Consider the following 23,306-nt stretch of genomic DNA (forward strand, 5'->3'; position numbering starts at 1 on the left):
CTCTGGACAGAAATAGCTGTCGGACAGGTTGGTTTTGAGGACTCTGCTGGAGCATTGCTGCGTTGGCCCAAATTTGACTTTAGGCGGGAACCGCGGCTGGTGCGGAGTTCCTCCGAGAGGCGAGAGCTTTAAGGTTGCACCAAGGGAGGGGACTCAGGACACCGGGGACCTGCTCCGACCTGGCGTGCATTGTCAAGGAGGCAGAAGACCGTGGTCCGGGAGCGGCGGGAGACTGATGATCCTACAGGAACTGAGCACAGGATAGACCGGACGAGCGCCCCTCGGAGAATCACGTAGAATCCAGTGAGCCGTAGCGCGGCAGGAGGAAGCACGAGAATCCCAGAAACACAGATTGGACTTCCTGGAACTTAGGGTGAGTTGGTTTCGATTCCCTAACTAAATTGGGCTGTTATTCTGCTGAGATCTCTGCTGACCTTTTTTGCCCAAGTAGGATGGAGATCGAGGAATGGCATTCGAGGAAAGGCAAAGGGTGGGGACTGGGGACCCGCCCTGAGGTGCCCAAGTCGTAGAGTAGATGGTTAGTCAGTAGGACAATTAATTTCCAGCACAGACGATTACAGGGGTTTGGGGGAGGGGTGGGGGAAGCGGGGACTCAGGACAGGGTTTCTCTGGGTGGCTCAGGCTGCCCCGGAACTTGGAACTTGTTCCGTAGACCAGGCCAGACATGAACTCAGAGATCTGCCTGCCTCTTGATTGCCAAGTGCTGAGACTAAGGCCATGTATGCTCCACCATTACTCAACGGGATTCCAGTTCTTAACTATGAATGCCCTCTTCCTTTTCTGGGGCCCATTTCACGAATAATCTAACATAAAGTTTTTTTTTTAAGGGCATCTGATTTTTTTTAGACTATTTATTTATTTGTTTATCGAAACAGGATCTCACTGTGTAGCTCTGGCTGGCCTGGAACTCACTGTATAGTCCAGGCTGGGGGGGGGGGGGGGATATGAGTAAATTAATATATTTAGTAGTACTTCCAGATTTTTCTCCTTTGCTCTCAGACATCCAAGAAAGAGCCTTGACGACTTGGGCTCACCATCTGGGAATGGCTGGGCCCTGAGATCCATTGATTTTCTCTAAGAGCATCCTGACAGGCTAGAGAGATGGCTCAGCCATTAAAAAGTACCCTGACATTAATGCCTGTGCCTCCTGCCCAGGAATCCTGGGGACAAGGAAAACTAATTACTCACATGCTTGATTTCAGTTTGGCTGCTTTTTCACTTTTTTTTTTTTTTGTAAGATTTATTTAATTTGTTTTATGTGAGTACACTGTTGCTATCCTCAGACACACCAGAAGAGGACATCAGATCCCATTACAGATGGATGTGAGCCACCATGTGATTTCTGGGAATTGAACTCGGGCCCTCCAGAAGGGCAATCAGTGCTCTTAACAGCTGAGACATCTCTCCAGTCCTTGGTTTTACTTTTTTACTTATGTTTTAAAGGCAGATTGGGATTCCAGGGAGTTATTTTCTCCATGTTGTGATCTGATCTGTAAATGGATTTATTCCTTTCTTTCGTGAGTGTGTGTGTGTGTGTGTGTGTGTGTGTGTGTGTGCCACATGTGTATGGGTACTTATGGAGTGTAGAGTAAGGCTCAGAGCCCCTGGAGTCTTAAGTTACAGGCAGTTGTGAGCTGACCAGCATAGGTGCTAGACACTGATTCAAGTCTTATGAGCGGCAAGTGCTCTTAACTACTGAGATATCTCATCTAGCCCCCAAGATAACTCTTTCTCTGTTGCTTTAATATTTTTCCAAGATAATTCTTAACCTAGCTGTTTCACTGGCCATTGAGAAGTTTGCTATGGCTTTGAGTATTTTGAGGGTTGGGGACATGGCTCAGCAGTTAAGAAAACTGGTTGCTCTTCCAGAGGATCCAGGCTTGATTCCCAGTATGCACATGACAACTGTACTTCCGGAAGATCTGACGCCCTGGCTCTACATGCATGCGATGCACAGATACACATGTAGGCAGAACACTCGTACACATAAAATAAAAATTAGCAAATCTAGCTAGGCAGTGGTGGTGTGTAGCGGTGAATTAGTTAAACCGCTTTGGCTCTTGGAGGACGCACACATGATGAGCCCAAGAGCTCTCTGGATTTGGGAGATACACACACACACACACACACACACACACACACACGCGCAACAGCTAATTTTGATATGCCTTGACTAATTCACAGGCTAGGCATTTTTAAACTTCCCCTCGTGGCTAGCACACCCTTCCCTCTGGTATTCCTGGCTTAATACCTTCTAAATCTATTTTATCTTTGCCGCCCTGTTACCTTCTGCGCAGCCTCACCCCAACCCCTGTAGGGCTGCATTCCCTTTACGCCTACTTTGTAGGATGCTTTCTCTCCTGCAGCTTTTAAATCTGATCCTTCTCCCTCCAAGTGCAAGCGATTGTTCTCTTCTTTCCTCTCCCCCTGCTTCTCCCGTCTCCTGTCTCTAGTCTCCCCTCTCCCCTCTCTCCTCCCCCCCCCCCCCCGTCCCCTCTTCCCCTCTCCCCCTCTCCCCTCTCCCCTCTCTCTATCCCTGGTCTCTTGCCTGCCCCCCCCCACCCCCCCCACCCCCCCACCCCCCGCACAATCTAAAAGTCCCGCCCTGTTTCCTTGCCCAGCCATTGGCTATATGGCAACTCTTTACTACAAATCAAAGCCAGCTGGGGGCAGGAACCCTCAGGTCTGGAAGCGCAGCTTTTGGGAGCCAAAATATGACAGCATTAAAACCAATTCCCAACAGTGGTGCACACCTTTAATCCCAGAACTTGGGAGGCAGAGGTAGTCGGATCTCTGAGTTTGAGGCCAGCCTACTCTACAGAGTGAGTTCCAGGACAGCCAGGACTACACAGAGAAACCCTGTCTCAAAAACAGATAAACTAAAGACAGCTACAGCTATTTATTTATTTGTAATAATAAATAAATCTTTGGGCTGGAGCGAGCAGGGACTTATCGAGTGGGGTTGACAGGAGCAAGCAGAGGTCCTAGAACTCAAATCCCACATGAAGGCTCACAACCAGTAGCTGTCTTCAGACACACCAGAAGAGGGCATCATGTCTCATTACAGATGGTTGTGAGCCACCATGTAGTTGCGGAGAATTAAACTCAGGACCTCTGGAAGGGCAGTGGGTGCTCTTAACTGCTGAGCCATCTCTCCAGCCCCAGTTTGTTTGTTTGTTTTAATTGGTGCTGGGGATCCAAACTCATGCTTATTCAGCAAACGCTTTGAGGACTGAAATATCCCCCAGTCCCAGGCAGCAACATTTTAAGAACACTCTTCGGCTTGCTTGCAAGATTTAAAATCAAGAGGTCTGACATGACAGTCCAGACTGCTGGCTGCTCCTGAGAAAAGGAGAGATCCATTATCCTTGCAGAACAGTGGCCGTAAGCTTGCTCAATAACCTCCACACGTTTTCAGACGGACTGTGGGCCCAAGGGCCAGTTTATGGCTTTTTCCTATAGGATCTGAAGAGAGTGTGTGAATCACTGGACTCTTCCTTCTATCAAGAACAGAGGAGTACCAAGAGACTGAAGCAAAAGGACAGGGAGACCAAGGTCGTTCTGAGATATGTGGCGGGAGCCTGTCTTGAAACAAAGCAAACACTGGAGAAGTTTGAATTGCACTCAGAGTCCCAGAAACCGAAAGGATGCTTTTCAAGTTTAGATGTATGATCTTATTTCTTATGTGTGAGTGTTTTGCCTGTGCATATGTATGTATGTATGCATGCATGCATGCAAGCATGTATGTATGTATGCATGCATGCAAGCATGCATGTATTGCACCATATGTGTGCCTGGGTGCCTGCAGAAGTCAGAAGAGCACAGTGAGTCTCCTCTGCAAGAGCAGCTCATGCTCTTAACCACTAAACCATCTATCTTTCTGGCTCCAGGAGCTTCTCTCTAAGCTGCGCTGAAGATCACTCACTCAAAGACTTAGCCAATGCTGGACGTGAGGCTAATGCTCAAGTCAGCTCACTCTACTGGTTTAAGTCACTTGTTTAGTCCCTGGAGGTATTTCTCATACCTCAACAGGACATCTGTGTTAGAATAGGCTAAATAATAAGACCAAGATGCCCCCCCCCAAAATATAATGGCTTTCATACAACTGAAACTGCATCTTCAATCACAGTCCATAGCAGAAGTAGTGGCAACACGGCAACTTTCCTCCAAGCAATTGATTCAGGAATCTGGGACTCGTTCTTTTGGATACCAGTATCCCTGAGATCCTCTCCTTGCAAACCTGTCTCAGCCCAAAGTAGCCGCACAAATCCCATCCACTCACAACCCATAGTCAGGTCCTAGTCACATGACCTCAGGTGTTGCAATGGAAGCTGAAGATAAAGTGCTTGGTGACCAACACTTCCAGTTCAAACCTTATTACAATGCTAGAACAGATGTGGCACACCGCAAACGGTCTCTGTCTTGCATGGTGGAGGTATCTCGTTTCTGGCGTTGAGATCACGGATCTCCATTGACTGAATAACAGATACACAGGGGATTGTGGTATTTCAACCAGTCTATGCATCTCTTTCAGCTATGGATAAATTGGGACAGATCATCAGGTTAGGCCAGCTCATCTATGAACAGTGTGAAAAGATGAAATACTGCCGGAAACAATGCCAGCGTCTAGGAAACCGTGTGCACGGCCTGCTTCAGCCTCTCCAGAGACTCCAGGCCCAAGGAAAGAAGAACCTGCCGGATGACATGACTGCTGCCCTGGGCCGTTTTGATGAAGTCCTGAAGGAGGCTAACCAGCAGATAGAAAAGTTCAGCAAGAAGTCCCATATTCGGAAGTTTGTGAGTGTGGGCAATGATAAGATCCTCTTCCATGAAGTGAATGAGAAGCTGAGAGATGTCTGGGAGGAGCTGTTGCTGCTGCTTCAGGCTTATCAATGGAATACCGTTTCAGACGTCAGCCAGCCAGCATCCTGGCAGCAGGAAGATCGACAGGATGCAGAGGAAGACGGGTGAGTCTCCCAAAGACTGGGAAAGAGTAGGCCGGGGTTGGGGGTAGGGTGGGAGAGCAGATGGACTGGGGAGCATCCTAGCTTCACTTTGGTTTGCCAAAGGAGAGGAGTTTGAACAATTGTGTATGCTTGTGATTCAGAAATCCTGCTCTGTGGGGAGGCTGGTGAAATCTGGAGAAGTCTTTATGGAATAGGGGACATGTTGCTACCTGCTCATGGGTCCCCTCAGCTTCTCTACTCGCTCTTAAAAATATCTGGAATTCCAATTCTTAAGGTCTTAGATTTCCATGCCTCCTAATAGCGTCACTCCATTTGGGCCTGGCATTCAAACACATGAGTCTATGGAGACCATTCCATTCAAACCACCAGAGTCTGTAACTCCAAGATCTGATACCTTCACACAGACATACAAGCAGGCATACACATTCTTATCATCTGAGATATGGACTCTCACTTAAGATGAAAATTGTCACCGGGCGTGGTGGCACACGCCTTTAATCCCAGCACTCGGGAGGCAGAGGCAGGCGGATTTCTGAGTTCGAGGCCAGCCTGGTCTACAAAGTGAGTTCCAGGACAGCCAGGGCTATACAGAGAAACCCTGTCTCGAAAAACCAAAAAGAAAAAAAGAAAAAAAAAAAAAAAGAAAATTGTTCGGTAAAAAGAATCAAGTTAAGCAAACCAAGGAAGCGGGGATTGGGTTCAGCGTGCACAACACTGTTTTAAACCTTAGAGATACAGAACAGAACAAAATAGACAAAATCTCTTACCTCATGAAGAGCCTGCTGATAGAAAGCTAAGTTTCTCTAAAGCCAGTGAAAGCCACAAAGTAGGGTAATGGTACACAAAGCTTCAGCAAGGACAGGCAGAGTAGCATTTAACTGGACAAAGAAGGAACTAGCCAGAGACATGATCGCTCTTGTGGTAGAACTGCAGAGCAGAAACCCTAATTGAACTACTGTGTTTCAAGCATCTACTTGCGCCACATCCTCTGAAACAAGCCACCTGGCCAAGCTCAACATGAAACGATGAAGGCATGCAGTTTGCCCTCTGTATTGTTGTGGCAAGAGTGTGGCTGTATACGGTCACTACCTGGAAGTCGACAGCTAGACCCAATAATTGAACCTACCTGAGAGTCAGAATGGAAGTGCGAACTGAGGAGAGCATTTTAGAGGGTGAGGTAACAAAAGCCTAAACTAGAATGGCCCTCTAACTGAACATAAAGGGGGCCCAGATTCTAAAGAAATGAGGCATGGGCTAAGCTGGAGGTAAAGGGTAAGAGATGAGCCTAGGTCACCCAGCAAAGGAAGACAAAGGAAACATGGGCAAATACGACCTCCTTAGATTTATGATGACCCAGCAATATGAACTTTAACACTGTTATCTAAAAGATAGAAGGGGATGCTGGAGAGATGAGTCAGCCATTAAGAGCACTGACTGCTTTTCTAGGGAACCCAAGTTCCATAGACAGCCATAATGGTGAGGCCTTTTAATGAGAGAGCGCCTGGAGAGGTTCCATAATAGTATCATGTGACATACCCTAGCCTAGCCAATGTGCCAAGGGGCCTGGAAGCAGGAACTAGGCAGGACTTATCCTATAGCTGCAAAGAAGATGGAGGCCTTGTGAACTCTGTCTGAGAAAAAGATACTCCAGGGGAGTGACCTGAATTCTTTGATAGAGATAGCACAGAAGTAAGGGGTCTGAAAGCTAATAGTAAGAGTTTGGGTAGCAGACAGGAGCAAGGAAGGGTGCTTGAGCATATATATGAGAACTCATAGTCAGCCCACACAGTGATGCACTTCCTCCAGCAAGGCCACACCCACTCCAACGAGGCCACACCCACTCCAACAAGTCCATGCCACCTATTAGCGCCTAATAGCACCACTCCATTTGGCCTGGTATTCAAACACATGAGTCTATGGAGACCATTCCATTCAAACTACCAGAGTCTGTAACTCCAAGATCTGATACCTTCATACAGACATACAAGCAAGCATACACATTCCTGTCATCTGAGAAGAAAGAACCTCAACTGAGAAAATGTTCCAACACCTTGGCTTGTAGGCGAGTCTGTGAGGATTTTTTTTTCCATTAATGATTGATGTGTGAGGGCCCAACCCACCGTGGGCAGTTCCACCCCTGCGTTGGTGATCCCGAGTTGTATAAGAAAGCAGGTGGAGCAAGTCACAGAAAGCACACCAGTCAATAAGCTGTGTTCCCCTATGGTCTTTGCTGCAGTTCAGCCGCCAGGTTCCTGAATTAAGCTCCTTGCCCCGGCTTCCCTGAATGACAGACTATAAAATGTAAGCTAAATAAATAAAGAAACCCTTTCCTGCTCAAGTTTCATATGGTCATGGCGTTTATCACAGTACCAGAGAACAAACAAGGACAGGAGAACACATAGATAGATATGTCTTTTAGATGCCTGAGCCCAGAGGAGTAACTGTGATGTCGACTTGATATGGAGGGCGGTGATTCAGTGCTCTGCCAGATTGGCAGAAGACATCTAAATGGGACAAATGAGGAGACTTTTAAGCAAATGAGAACTTTTTTGTAATAAGAGAAACCAAGACATCTGTAATCGTACCAAATACCATCAAAGAAAAGAGAGAATCCAGGATTAGGGAAGGTGGGCATGTTACGGTAGCTCGGAGATGTGGCCTCAAGTGGAGGGCAGGATTGGCTTCTGTCTTAGTTTGGGTTTTATTGCTGTGAATAGACACTATGACCATGGCAATTCACGGAGAACATCTGATTGGGGCTGGTTTATAGTTCAGAGGCTTCGTTCGTTATCATCGTGGAGGGAAGCATGGTGGCATGCAGGCATGAATACTCATGCAGAGGTGGATATTAACAGTAGTATTTCCCACCAGGTGATTATTTAGAGTTTAAAAACTGTCACCTTGGTGGTTTTAATTAACATTTTGGTTTTGATGCACGGGTTTCAGTTTAGCACTTGTATTTTTAAACTTGTGTACCCACTCCCCCCACCTTTTCCCGCAGAAATGAAAATATGAAAGTTATCCTGATGCAGTTGCAAATTAGTGTGGAAGAAATCAACAAAACCCTGAAGCAATGTAAGTGGCCAGTGCCCTGTGGCAGCGAATGTTCCCAAATTAGAACTCATCTGTCAGCTGGAGCTCCTGCCCTGCATTTCCTTTCCTGGATAGTACTGGAAACAGCTCACAGGTTTGGGGAGATGGTCACAGTTAATCCAGGCTTCTGTCCATGAAGTAGCATTTGAAAGTGGCCTCTTGACCAGCAAGAAATCCACAGTACTTGTCAGAATACTAAAATAGGCCAGGCATAGTGGTACATGCTTTTAATCCCAGCACTCGAGAGGTAAGGGTAGGCAAGCAAACCTCTGACTTCAAGGCTAGCCTGGTCTACAGAGTGAGTTTCAGGATAGCGAGGGCTACCCAGAGAAACCCTGCCTCAATAAATAAGTGAATAAATAAATAAATTAATTAATTAATAATTTAAGGGCTAGAGATATGACTCAGCCATTAAAGGTCTGGCTCACTACCAAAAGTATTTTTTTTAAGAAAGAATGCTAAAATAGTTATAATAAGTTCTTCCATGAATAGCATCTATACCAGTCAAATTTTTGTTACAGTAGCAAATACCCAAGGTAGTAGATTAGAAAGAGATAGTTTACTTGGGCTCACAGTTTTGAAGATGCTCGGTCCATGATTAGTTTATTAGTCCCATTGTTTTTGAGTCTGTCACAAAGCAGCTTATCGGGTAGACACATGTAATGAAGCATAAACACTCTTTGATAGTCAAGAAGTAAAAAAGAGAGGAGGAGGAAGAGCCTGGGGTCCCACAATCCCCTTTAGAAGCCTCCAGATACCTTGGGCCCACCACTTGTCTCCACCACCTCCCATCAGCACCATCCTGGAAAGCAAGCTCTGAGCACAGGGGCCTCTAGAGCCATCTGACATGCAAACTCGGGCAGCACCAAAGTTCCAGTTAATTTACTGACTGTCCATAACAGATGCAAACCAAGGGCTTTGGAGATGGCTAGGTGGGCAACTTGCTTGCTGCACAGCATGGGGACCTATGTTTGAATCCCAGGCAGGGGACTTCAAACTTGGAAGGTGAAGACAAGAAAATCTCTGGCGCTCACTGGCCAGCAAGCCTAGCCAGTCGGCAAGCTATAGATTTCAGTGAGAGATCTTGTCTCGAAAATAAGGTGGACAGGGGCTAGAGAGACGGCTCAGTGGTTACAAATGTCCACTAGTCCTGCAGAGGACCCAGATTCAATTCCAGCACTCACCTGTAACTCAAGTTCGAGGGGATCCAATGCCGCCTTCTGACTTTTTGGGTCATATACACATGTGGTACACATACGAACATGCAGACACACACTCATGCATATAAAATAAAAATAAATAAATATTTTTAGGAAATAAATAAGATGGCAAACAATAGAGAAAGATACTTGATGTCAACCCCTGCCCTCCATATGTGCATGCACAGGCATGAATACCTGCACATGTGCACATACTGTGTGCACAAACAAACCCCAGCGATTCACCTATATCCGCTTCCCTAGTTCTGGGGTTACGGATGCACATACCACCAAGTCCAGTTTCTCATGTGGATTCTAGAGATCAGACCCAGGTTGTCATACTTCCAAAGTATCTTAGTTAAAGTTACTATTGCTGAGATGCCATGATCACAGGCAACTCTTTTTTTTTTTTTTTCTTTTGAATTTTTCAAGACAGAGTTTCTCTGTGTAGCTCTGGCTATCCTGGAACTAACTCTGTAGACCAGACTGGCCTCGAACTCAGAAATCCACCTGCCTCTGCCTCCCAAGTGCTGGGATTAAAGGTGTGCACCACCACTGCCCTTCGATCACAGTCAACTCTTATAAAGGAAAAGATTTCATTGAAACCGGTTTACACTTCAGAGGTTTAGTCCATTGTTGTCATGACAGGAAGCACGGCAGGATGCAGGCATCGATGAAGAGGTAGCTGAAGAAGAGGTAGCTGAGAATTCTTCTGTATCTGGATTGGCAAGCAGCTGAAGAGGTATCTGAGAATTCTTCTGTATCTGGATTGGCAAGCAGCAGGAAGATTTTGAGACCCTAGGCCTGGCTGGAGCATCAGAGACCTTGAAGCTCACCCTCAGTGACACACTTCCTCAACAAAGCCATATCTAGCCAGGCAGTGGTGGCACATGCCTTCAATCCCAGCACTTGGGAGGCAGAGGCAGGTGGATTTCCGAGTTCAAGGCCAGCCTGGTCTACAGAGTGAGTTCCAGGACAGCCAGGGCTACACAGAGAAACCCTGTCTCGAAAAACCATTTAAAAAACAACAACAAACTTTTCTACTCTGACAAGGCCACACCTCCTAATAGTGCCTATGTGTCTCTGAGGGCCATTTTCATTCAAAGCACCAAACTTGGCAACACTTTACAGCTGAGCTATCCTCCCTGACTTCTTGGAAATATATTTCTGTCTATACCCTAGACAGAAATGGAAAAGATAGACTGTCTTAATTTCTCTTGCTGTGCTAAAATGCCATGACCAGAAACAAATCGGTTGGGGGAAGTGACTTATTTCAGCTTACTACTCTCAGGTCACACTCCATCACTACGGGAAGTCAAGGCAGGAACTCAAAATGGGAGTGGCACTACACACAGTGAGCTGGACAATAATCAATAATCAATAATCAATCAAGAAAATGCTCATACAATCTGGTGGGGGCATTTTCTCAATTGAGGTTCCTTCTTCCAAAATGACTATAGCCTGTGTCAAGTTGGCATAAAACTATCAGGCACACAATTCATTCTGTCCAAATCCATCTTGGTGAATATTTGTAGCTGTCCAACAGCCATGGAAGAATTGGGTATACCTGAAAGGGGGGCTGGAAATGAAAAAGGTTTAGGGGGGCAGAGAAGGATGAAGCCAAGACAAAGTTTTTGATCAAAGCTCAAAGTTTAATTTTCAACACTGTGTTTATGTTCCCACTGTGTGGGAAAGCCCACACAGACCCATCCTTTGTTTCAGCTGGATTAAGTTGCAAAGAAAACTCAGCAGGCTGTCAACTCCTCAAAGCTCCCATAGGAAATTGCAAATGTGGTGAGGCCAGGCAACTCCAACTAGGTTGTAAAACATAGGGGGTTTGTTTAACCTACTCAAGGCTGGAGGAAGGGCACAAATATTACCATTACTTTCAGGAGCATGGGTGAGAGTTCTTTATGGGCATTTAGATGATCTTGGACACTTGAATTACTTAAAAACCTCCCACAGTAGCATGATCAAGAACTTAGGAAAGCTGGATCACTGGTCTCCTACACAAGAGTCTCCTCTCACCTAGCAACATTCACTATGGAGCTATTTCTATGAGTAAGTCCTGTATTTTTCTTGAACTTCCTTAGTCTTGTAAGTTTCCTATGAGCTTTGTGGCATTCTGAGGAAGAAAATGTTTCAATCCATGAGGAAACATCCATACAGCTGATAGCTGTATAGTTGCTGAACTTGTACCATGTACAACTTTTTTATCTGAAATAACTAGATATGATGCCAGGTATCTAGTGCCAAGCCATGTGGCAACAGGAATAGAGTTGGCTCTGAGATGAGAGAGGCTGGCGTTAAGACTGGAAAGATAGGCAAGATTGGAAAAGGAGGCTAGGGACATAATTCAATAGTAAACACTCTCTAAATAGTAGAGCATAACAAATTCCTTGATTCAATCCCATGCATTGTAAGGAAAAAAAAATAGGTTGGGAGAAGGGGACAAGAAAGTACGCAAAGCTTCACTGCCAACTTTAGCTGTAACTTAGAAGCAGATGACCTTCTCCCCTGAGAAGCTGTAGCCAGGACCAGGTCTGGTTCACGGAGTGGCACTTCCCTCCCACATCACAAAGAGGTCACTCCCTTTCAACACTTTCCTAGCACACTGACTTTTTAAATCTCCTTCTGTCTCAGGCTCACTAAAACCCACACAGGAGATCCCACAAGATCTCCAAATCAAGGAGATCCCAAAGGAACATCTTGGACCTCCGTGGACCAAACTGAAGACAAGTAAAATGAGCACCATTTATAGAGGAGAGTACCACAGATCTCCAGTTACCATCAAAGTATTCAACAACCCCCAGGCCGAAAGTGTTGGGTAAGCTATAGGATATGACTCTTCATACATACCAACTTCCCAAAGAGAAAGGTATATTTTCTCCTTTATTAAATGGGGGTGAGGGTGTCAGGCTCTAAAGGGTTAAATGACTCAGTCTGTATTATTAAGAAACAGAGCCTACAGAACCAGAGAAGTTGGGGTGGGGAGGCACTTCTTGCTCTTACAGAGGATCCAGGTTCGATTTTTGGCACAAGCATCAAGTTCACACCTGGAACTCCAGTTCCAGAGAATCTGACGCCCTTTTCTGGCTCACCGGTGCCAAGCACACACATGGTACACAGACAAACATGCAGGCAAAATACTCATGCACACAAAAGAAAAAGAAATAGGCCAGTCTTGGGCAACTCTCTTTCTACCCCAAGTCTCTCTTACTCATGGCTTCATGTATCTTTCAAATTTTATAGTCTTTTCCAGACACAGCAGTGCGTGTTTTTAATCACAGCACCCATGAGGCAGAGACAGGCTCTCTCTGAGTTCAAGGTCAGCCTAGTCTATATAGAGAGTTCCAGGCTGGCCAGGGCTACCTAGAGACCTTGTCTCAAAACAACAACCAAATTTTTACCTTATAATCCTGTTTCTCAATTTGTCCTCTTTTTGGTGTGGTGCTGGGAATTCTGTGTTGTATCGCTGTATTTTCTTGTAATATATGCTCTTTCATTAGTTTTTCATAGGTGAGAGAGAGTGGTCTGTCCACCCGCTACATTCCTCACTTTCCTGACTCAGCATCGGGTATGTGCTGAGTCATTTTAAGTAAATCTGGTGACCCATTCGGTATCACTGTGCATTTTGACTATTTCCCAGGATGTAAAGCATCTGCTTCCAACTCTCTCACCAACAGTGATGCCACTATATGTAGCCCTTACAGAATCTGTATGACAATTCTGAGGTACTGAGAATTCACTCTTGGACTTTACACAGGGAGGCAAACACTGCCACTAAGCTATACCCCCAACACGTGTACAAGAATTTCTTTGGGCTGTAACTCCACCATTGGAAATGTTGAATCACAGGTTTCACATATATTAAATTGGCTAAGTACTACCAGGAAGCTCTTAGAGTGGAGCAGGTGTAGCCACAGTATATTGTATACCCCCTGCAGTGCCTGAGAACACTTATATTTCATATACTCACTGATCCTTGGTGTTTCTAAATTTGTTTTATCCTTATAAAGTGCTATCAGATCTGAAGGCATTTCATTTACTAATAAATTTGATCATTTTCTTTCTTTTTTTTTCTTTTTTGTTTTTCGAAACAGGTTTTCTTTGTGTAGCTTTGGATGTCCTAGAACTTGCTCCTCTGGAGACCAGGCTGGGTCTCGAACTCACAAGAGATCCACTTGCCTCTACCTCCCAAGTGCTGGGATTAAAGATAAGAGCCGTCACCTCCCAGCTTGAACATTTAATCTTATGTGCTTGGCCATTTCTGCTTTTAAATTTTTATTTGCTTACAAAGAATTAGGTTTCATTGTGACATGTTTAAAAATTACATGTACATGTGTGAGTGAGTGTGTGTGAGTGAAGGTGCCCATGAAGCCCAGAGGCATCAGATCTCCCTGATGCTGTAGTCACTGGTGGTTGTGAGCCACCCACTGGGTGGGTGCTGGGAATCAAACTCGGGTCCTGTCTTAGGGTTTCTATGGCTGTGAAGAAATACCATGACCAAGGCAACTCTTATCAAGACAAACATTTCATTGGGGTTGGCTTACAGTTTCAGAAATTCAGTCCATTATCATTTATCATCATGGTGGGAAACATGTCAGCATGCAGGTAGACATGGTGCTGGAGGAGCTGAGAGTTCTAGATCCTGAACTGAAGGCAGCCAGAAGGAGACTATCTTCTGTAGGCAGCTAGGAGGAGGCTCTCTTCCACACTGTGCATAGGAAGATACATCCAAGCCCACTCACACAGGGAAACCCTTCCTCCAACAAGGTCACACCTACTCCAAGACCACACCTCCTCATAATGGCACTCCTCATGGGACAAGCATTCAAACATGTGTCTATGGGGGCCATACTATTCAACCCACCTGGCAAGGGTCGCATGCCTGTGCTTGCAACTGACCTCTCCATCGGTTCATTATGCCATCAAATACAATTTGTTTTTTCCTATCTTCACCCCCTGTCCTGAACCCTCAGTAACTTCCCTTTCCATTTTTGTGTGACATGTGACCTTTTGCCCCTCCTCCTTCTCTCAACATTTCTTGTGATCTCCTCTCTGGTTTCACAGTCTACATCCATCCTCACAACCCCTTCCTTGCCAGACACAAACATTAGAAGTTAGGATCTGCACGAGATAACGGACATGTTAACTTTCTTGTCTTCCTGCTTCTCCCACAGTGGTGAGCGCACACCCATGGTTAAAGTTGCACTGCTCACGATAGCTATTCGGCTTTCCTTTTCTGTGACCGACCTCTTCCTATCTTCTGCCTGCTCTTCTGTCACATTTGCAATTTCTATTTTTTTCCCCATTTGCAGAAGAACCTTGTATATGGACATCAATTATTTGTCAACTGTAGATATTGCAAAAATCTTCGATTATCACATGATCAGCATTGGCTTTGATGTCCATCATCAAACATGCATCTTTAATTTTAATTTAGGTACACCCAAACTTCACCTCAGTATTTGTGCTCTCAAAATATACACTTCCCTATGCCTAGATTTCTTTCTCTTTCTTTCTTCCTTCCTTTCTTTTTTTCTTTCTTTCTTTCTCTCTCTCTATTAGATAGGATCTCACTATGTAGTTCTGGCAGACCTGGAACTCTGGCCTCACTCTCATTGACCTCCACTTGCCTTGGCCTAAACAGTACTTCGATTAAAAGGATTAGATAATAACATATTCTTGCTTATTATTGTTGTTATTTTAAACTTTAATACACTTAAATTTTAATAAATTTTTATTATTTATATGCATGGCTGATTTTCCTGCATGTATGTCTGCACCACTTGCATGCCTGGTGATTGCAAAGGCCAGAAGAGGGTATTGAATCCCCTGGAACTAGAGTTATGGATGGTTGTGAGCCACCATGTGGTTGCTGAGAATTGAACTCAGGGTCTCTGGAAGAGCAGTCGGTGCTCTTGACCTCTGTCTGACCCATCTCTCCAGCCCCCCAGTTTTAATTTTTTTAAAGATGTATTTATTTATTTATTTATTTATTTATTTATTATATGTAAGTACACTGTAGCTGTCTTCTGACACTCCAGAAGAGGGAGTCAGATCTTGTTATGGATGGTTGTGAGTCACCATGTGGTTGTCGGGAATTGAACTCAGGACCTTTGGAAGAGCAGTCAGTGTTCTTAACCGCTGAGCCATCTCACCAGCCCCAGTTTTATTTTTTAAGTTCAGGCTTTAATTCTCTTGGGGTCGGTCTTTATATGTGATATTATGCAGGGTCTAGTTTTATTTCTTTCCACAGAGTAAGTCAGTCTTCTCTCTATTATTTATTAAATAGCCCATTCTTTCCTCCACTGGGAAGCAGCACCACACACTATATAAGTTTTTGTATAAATATCAGTCTAGTTCCTGTATCTCTGATCTGGCCTGTGGGTCAATTTATCAGTCTTTGCATCAGGGAACATACTGATTGAGATTTTAGGGGGGTGATGATATCTGTTGTTGTTGTTATTGTTTGTTTGTTGTTTGTTTGTTTGAGACGGTGTCTCATTATATAGTCCTGACCTACCTGGAACTCACAGAGATTCTCCTGCCTCTGCCTTCAGAGTACTTAGATTGGTGGCCTGCACCATCATGCCTGGCTCTGTTAAGTTTATTTGTAAGTTTTTGTTCTTGTTTATACTATCATAATGAAATTATCTAATTTCACTTTCAGATTTCTCATAGCTGGCATATTGAAACACAGTTGATTTCTGTATACTTTGGTCCCAATCTGCCTCCCCGACAGACTGCGCACAAATATTACTTTTTCTTTCAGCCCCACACTCATGTGAATGAACAAATTGGACTGAATAGATGGGGGCTGTGACCCTCTCTAATAAGTGACACCCATATTCCTAAGGCCATTCAATAGAAGGGATTTTGTTTATAAATTTTCACCTAGTATATAATCTCTAATCTTATTTTTGTTAATCAAGAACACATACCACAGTTTTTCAGGACATTTACTAAAATAAAATATGACATATTAGTATGAAATAAAAGTTTGTCATCTTAGTTTGCCATTGTCTTAGTCAGGGTTTCTATTCCTGCACAAATATCATGACCAAGAAGCAAGTTGGGGAGGAAAGGGTTTATTTGGCTTACACTTCCATACTGCTGTTCATCACCAAAGGAAGTCAGGACTAGAACTCAAGCAGGTCAGAAAGCAGGAGCTGATGCAGAGGCCATGGAGGGATGTTCTTTACTGGCTTGCTCAGCCTGCTCTCTTATAGAACCAAGACTACCAGCCCAGACATGGTCCCACCCACAAGGGGCCTTTCCCCCTTGATCACTAATTGAGAAAATGCCTTACAGTTGTATCTCATGGAGGCATTTCCTCAACTGAAGCTCCTTTCTCTGTGATAACTCCGGCTGTGTCAAGTTGACACAAAACTAGCCAGTACAGCCATATAAGTCACAAAAATACAATTCTATCAAGTACCCGAAAGAGATGAACAAATCCGATTATTCTTGTCATAGACTCTTAGGGACTCCTTCTGCCTCCAAGTTCATCTGGGAAGTTAAATTTACAGCCAAGCCTGTCACTCTGGTTTTCCCTATACCAAGAGTCTCTGATGGTGCCTCAAGTACCTGCTTATATGCACGCTGAATGTATAGTATATTCTTTAAGGGATCATCAAATTCCAAATGCTAATTTTTCCTTTCACCCACCTAGAATAGTGAGGCTCACTTTCAATGACGAGATCAAAACCATGAAGAAATTTGATTCTCCCAACATCTTGCGTATATTTGGGATTTGCATCGATCAAACAGGTAAGGGCACTCCTGGGATTGGTCAAGCTTTGACTGCTTGTGTAGAGTATGCTGTCCGAGTTTTAATGCATTGCTTTTTCTGAGTTTTAAAGAAAAGTTTATTTTAGATCTGCAGGTGAGAGCTTAAGAGGTTAGAGAGCTGTGCTTTTCGATTTAAGCATGGAAGTCAGCCACATGATGGACAAACAGCCACAGGACAAACAGCCACATGGTGGACAAATAGCCTCATGGTGTGCAAACAGACACATGATGGGGAGGAGAACTTTAAAGAAAGTAGAAAAGCTTAAATTACTAGAGGAAGCATACTTAAGCTCTTGACAGCATCTTGAAGAAAAAAACAAAAGAGAAGGAAAAAATAATGTCTCTATGAGTCAGGCCTTAGAAAGGTCATGGAGCCTTGTGTAGCACATAGCATTTCTCTCTCTCTCTCTCAGATTTATTTATTTATTTATTTATTTATTTATTTATTTATTTTATGTATGTGAGTACACTGTAGCTATCTTCAGACACAGCAGAAGATGGCATCAGATCTCATTACAGATGGTTGTGAGTCACCATGTGGTTGCTGGGAATTGAACTCAGGACCTCTGGAAGAGCAGTCAGTGCTCTTAACTGCTGAGCCATCTCTCCAACCTCCCTCCCCCCACTTTTTTGAGACAGGATTTCTCTATCAAGTAGTCCTGGTTGTCCTAGAACTCATTATGTAGACCAAGCTGGTCTTGAACTCACAGAGAACTGCCTACCTCTAGCTCCCAAATACTGGGCTTAGAGTTGTACACACCATGCCCACGCATGGCCCATGTGCTAAATTTTTAAGAGTAATTCCCAGGGCAATGGTGAGGAACTAAAAAGGGGAGATGGGAGACGTTGCTTCCTCTTTCTAGGCAACAACAGCAATCATGAACATCAGGGAGAGCGTAGCCACATCAACGCCGATTTAAGTAATTAAAGCCGCACTCTAAAATAAATAAATAAATAAATAAATAAATAAATAAATAAATAAGCCAGGTGTGGTGGCACACGCCTTTAATTCCAGCACTTGGGAGGCAGAGGCAGGCAGATTTCTGAGTTCGAGGCCAGCCGGGTCTACAGAGTGAGTTCCAGGACAGCCAGGGCTATACAGAGAAACCCTGTCTTGAAAGGGTAGGTTATTTGTTTGGGTTAGGGAGTTTTGTAATTTTATTTTTTTGAAATCAGGTCTCATGTAACTCAGGTTGCTTCTTGAACCTCCTCCTCCTCCTCTTCCTCCTCCTCCTTCCCTTCCTCTTCCTCCTCCTCTTCCTCTTCTTCCTCCTCTCCGGTTTTTACTTGTGTATGAGTTTCTGCCTGCTCGCACCACATGCATGTCTGGTGTTCAAGGAGGTCATAAGAGGTTATCAGAGTCTCTGGAACTGGAGTTACAGAAGTTGTGTCATGTAGGTGCTGGGGATTGAACCCTGGTCTTCTGGAAGAGCAACCACTGAGCCACCTTTCCAGCCTGATCTCCTGGAACTTCTGATTTTCCTTTTATTTCCTTGCAACACACACACACACACACACACACACACACACACTCGGAGGGAGGGAGGGAGGGAGGGAGGGAGAGAGAGAGAGAGAGAGAGAGAGAGAGAGAGAGAGAGAGAGAGAGAGAGAGAGAGAGAGAGAGACTGAGAACAGAGAGAGACTTGGGAATCTGGAAGTCCAGCTCCTTCTCCAGGGCTGGGGTTTAAGTCTTTTAAGACTCTGAATTAGGTTCCCTAATTTTGGGTTGGTCAGTTTGAACAAAGACAGGATTGGCCCACAACTGTTCTATAAACCAGGGTTTGGGTGGCATAGAGCTAGTGCATGTGTCCTACTGATGGGAAAACAAAAAGAAAAAACCAAAACCAATCCAACCCTGCCAAGCTTTTGTTTTAAGCTAGAATTTTGTGTCAGGTCAGGAGAGTAAGGAAGAAGCCACCATCTTAGAAACTTGTCACCTTTTACCTAGTTATACCTTGCTCTCTCTGTCTGTCTGCCTGTCAGGGAATTTGTCTGACATACCTACCCTTTCGAGACAGGGTTTCTCTGTGTAGCCCTGGCTGTCCTGGAACTCACTCTGTAGACTATGCTGTCCTCAAACTCCGAGATCCACCTGCCTCTGTCTCCTGAGTGCTGGGATTAAAGGAGTTTCCCACTGCCACCAGCTATTAGGTATTTTGCTTTGTCTTAAGACAGAATCTCACTCTGTAGCTCTGGCTCTGCCTCCTAGGTGTTGTGATCAATACAGTGGGACTCCACATCCAGTCTCCTTTATTTTTAGAATGCAGCTTTAATTACTTAAATCGGTGTTGATGTGGCTACGCTTTCCCTGGTGTTCATGATTGCTGCTGTTGCCTAGAAAGAGGAAGCAACGTCTCCCATCTCCCCTTCTGGAAATCATTCCACAGCCTAAGTTCCACATAATCTGTGTCTAGGTGGAAGGGACTGGTGAAGAGAGTTGACTAGAAGTCAAGGCTAGAAACAAAAGAACGCACATGTCCAAAGTGAGCAAGTCACCAGAAGCTAAGGGGTGATTTGTGGTTGTGGGAATCCTGAGTGGGGCTGGGATCTTTACAATATCTTGCTTCTTTTCTGCTAGTGAACCCCCCTGAGTTCTCCATTGTCATGGAGTACTGTGAACTTGGAACCCTGAGGGAACTGCTGGATAGAGAAAAAGACCTCACAATGAGCGTGCGCAGCCTCCTAGTCCTGAGGGCAGCCAGAGGCTTGTACAGGTATCGGAGGGTCAAACGGACACCACACAGAACTGGAGGAGTCTGTCTGTGCTACTGATGATCTCAGAGATGATGGGACGTCAGGCCAGAAGCCCCCGAGTGGTTTCCCTTCCCTACACTCTTTCACTGCTGACACTGATTCGGGGCAGGTGCAGTTTTCTAGGTTGTCCACAGATTGCCACCCACGCAAAAGGTAGGGTACTAGAATGTCTCACGATCCCATTAAAGGTCATTAATACACCCTACTTTTGATTGCAATCAGGCTACACCAATCGGAAACACTCCACAGAAACATCAGCAGCTCCAGTTTCCTCGTAGCCGGAGGCTACCAAGTAAAGGTGAGCGCGTCCTCCAGGACCTCCCTGGGTTGGTCGGAGCTTTACAGAGATGCTGGGAGAGAGTACTGCTGTGTCTTCTTAGTTCTCACCTAGGTTTTAGAACTGGGTCCATCTCTTCTCCTGCTTGTACAGCTTTCTGGATGCCCACCACAGGACAGATTCCACCCTTTGCTCCCGACTCTGATGTACCTACCTGCCTCCCAACCCACCCACACACCCCCAGAGCAGGGATGAACTAAGAACCATTTATTTCTCTTAGACGCTAGACTCCACTTCTATATCACTGCAATTCCTACTAGGGGACCTGCTTGTGTTAATCAGATTCAGAAGGTTCTTGTGCGGCCACACTTCTCATTCAGGGCCACTTACAAGGATCTCACAGGGAGCACAGCTTGCAAGCAGCATCAATCTGTCCTCTCCAGTGGAAGTCCTCACATTCATCCAGGAGATAGTGGCTTTGCACATAGCAGTTGCTATTAAAGATAGGGGCTCCCGCCGGGCGTGGTGGCGCACGCCTTTAGTCCCAGCACTCGGGAGGCAGAGGCAGGCAGATTTCTGAGTTCGAGGCCAGCCTGGTCTACAAAGTGAGTGCCAGGACAGCCAGGGCTACACAGAGAAACCCTGTCTCGAAAAAACCAAAAAAAAAAAAAAAGATAGGGGCTCCCATTAGGTTGGTATGAGGCCACCCAGACTTTGAAGTCTCATGACTTAAAAGAGTCAACATCTCTTCGAACTCTACAGACATACCTCTCAATGACTCTGAAACGGATGAGCCAGTTCCCATAAAAAAATAGTTGTACAGCAATCCTGTTGGGTATTTAGGGTCCTCTAACCCCTACCCTAAAGCAATTCATATATCATTGATCATTTTTATCATTAGGTTACTAAGGAGCATAGGTTGGCAGTCTACCTTTCTCAATTTTTCAGGGGAACAGTGCCAAAGTTTAGCTGAGAATCTACCATAATTTGTTTCATTCACTCAGAGGAAGAAGTTTTTAACTCATTGTCCAAAACTTTCCAAAACTATAAAAGAATGTTTTTGTTGTCCATAGATACTTTCTTTTCTTCTTTCTTTCTTCTTTTTGGTGATGGGAACAAAAAACACACCTAAAACTGAAGCTTTTGAAAGAACCGTAAGATCTTGCCTTTCTTACATCGCTCCATAGGCTTGACCTTGGATCTTAAGTAGCTCTGAGTGTCAAAGCTGAGTCCTGGAAGACATCCTTGTTGGTGACCCTGTTGTCCAAGGGGATATCCATAGAGTACTTATGATGATTGTAATCACAACACACTCAATCTAACCTCCTGGCGGTTTTCTTCTTGCCCATGGCTACTGTCACTGCCGGGGATAGCTGTCAATCTCAGCCACCACGGCTGGGGGGTGGAGGGAGGAGTAGAGGGCAGGTGGGGGGTTGGGGTGGTAGGGGTGCACGGAGCTGAGGTCCCACCATTGGCATTCTTTGCTATGACAGCTTTATATCCAGATTAGCATCCAGCCAGCAGTACCACTTTGCTGAGTTTTCTGAGCTTGCCCATTTCAACAGCAACTAACAGGCTTCCAGCAGACAGATGCACAGATGCTGTTCTTTCATGGAGAAGTTTCATGTAGACGGAGCTTTTCCCTGGCCTAAGTGTCTTCTAAGTGTCTTCCCCCATGTCACTGTTGTGTCTGGACAAAATCAAGCCATGGTGCAGCTCTATGACCCTTCTCCAGCCTCACTGATTGGAGCTGAGTCTTTCACCATGAAAGTAAATCCTAATGTTAGTTTATTTGGTCATTGTCAAGTTAGTTATTGGCTCTGTTAGTTATTTAGTCATTGTCACCATTGTTCTTAATTGTAAATTTTTGAAAACACAAAATCTACCTAATCACAGTTACACAGACAAAAAGCAAAATGGCCTAAGTGAGCCCATCTCTTCTTGCAAGACATTCCTTAGGCATCCTGGGAAAACACAATGCCTGCATCTGGTTGACAGTATAAAATAAACTCTGTTAATGGGAGAACTAACTAAGGGATTCTGTTGAAACACAAGTCACATGGGAGTAAGTTGAGGCAAGTTTCCCATGTCTAACACTGGGATGTTACCATGACTCCATTGGCAAAGGAGACCATTTACAATAATTTCTCTGAGGCAAGAGAAATGGCAATTTCAGTCAAATGTTGAGAGTCAGAATACTGGATCTACCACCCCACCCTTCACAGCAGCAAACCCTGAAATACTGAAGAAGAAATTCTGGTTTTTATAAATGATAAAAGCTGTGGATTTTGCAGTGAAATTTATACATTTATTTACAACCGAGAAATTGTATTATTCCTAGCTCCTCCTTTTTATTGCTAGTAAGCCTCACAGATATACTGCTTGTGAAATATTTCTCTTTTCTCTTGGGTGGTAATGAATTCCCCAATGAAAAATTGAACAGTTTTTTTTTTTTTTTTTTTTTTTTTGGTTTTTCGAGACAGGGTTTCTCTGTATAGCCCTGGCTGTCCTGGAACTCACTTTGTAGACCAGGCTGGCCTCGAACTCAGAAATCCACCTGCCTCTGCCTCCCGAGTGCTGGGATTAAAGGCGTGCGCCACCACGCCCGACTGAAAATTGAACAGTTTTGTGATCTACATAATAACTCAAATGTTTGAGCATGTTGTAGTATAATATTTCAATTGTTCAATCAACAAAATATATATATAAGAATTTAAAATCCAAATGTAAAATTACTAATAGTGTGTTACTAGCATTAGTAATAAGTAAGTTTAGTAAGTAAACTTGCCCAACCATACAGGGCCCTTAGAACCAATGCTTCAAATGTTCTTTTCTTCCACCATCCCCATTCTATTGAGAAGAGCTGTCTTACCGTTTCTCCTGATTGGTACAATATGATGAAGTGAACCTCTAGTGTCAACAAAAGCAAAGTCTGCAGGCACCAATAGGGCTGGAGAGGTGGCTCAGTGGTTAAGAGCACTGGCTGCTCTTCCAGAGGTTCCCAAGTTCAATTCCCAGCAACCATCTGTGATGGAATCTGATGCCCTCTTCTGGTGCATCTGAAGACAACTATTATGCACTCACACACATAAAATAAATAAATAGATCTTTTTTGAAAGAAAGAAAGAAAGAAAGAAAGAAAAGAAAAGAAAAGAAAAGAAAAGAAAAGAAAAGAAAAGAAAAGAAAAGAAAAGAAGA

General features: G+C 44.5%; 1 protein-coding gene across 1 annotated transcript in view; it reads left to right on the top strand.

Annotated features, from left to right (window-relative positions):
• The window catches only part of Mlkl (mixed lineage kinase domain like pseudokinase), a 28,235-nt gene continuing 4,929 nt past the window's right edge, over positions 1 to 23,306 (top strand). Inside the window, exons 1-7 of the mRNA XM_085844262.1 lie at positions 1 to 373; positions 4,556 to 4,988; positions 7,990 to 8,063; positions 11,924 to 12,107; positions 16,959 to 17,056; positions 19,656 to 19,791; positions 20,054 to 20,129. Coding sequence (XP_085700388.1) covers positions 4,558 to 4,988; positions 7,990 to 8,063; positions 11,924 to 12,107; positions 16,959 to 17,056; positions 19,656 to 19,791; positions 20,054 to 20,129 — 999 coding nt within the window. The 5' untranslated portion in view covers positions 1 to 373; positions 4,556 to 4,557. The remainder of the gene's footprint in view (positions 374 to 4,555; positions 4,989 to 7,989; positions 8,064 to 11,923; positions 12,108 to 16,958; positions 17,057 to 19,655; positions 19,792 to 20,053; positions 20,130 to 23,306) is intronic.

The sequence above is a fragment of the Mus caroli genome, unplaced genomic scaffold (assembly GCF_978045245.1).
Source record: "Mus caroli unplaced genomic scaffold, Mus_caroli_1 scaffold_10, whole genome shotgun sequence".
In the NCBI taxonomy this organism is placed as follows: Eukaryota; Metazoa; Chordata; class Mammalia; order Rodentia; family Muridae; genus Mus; species Mus caroli.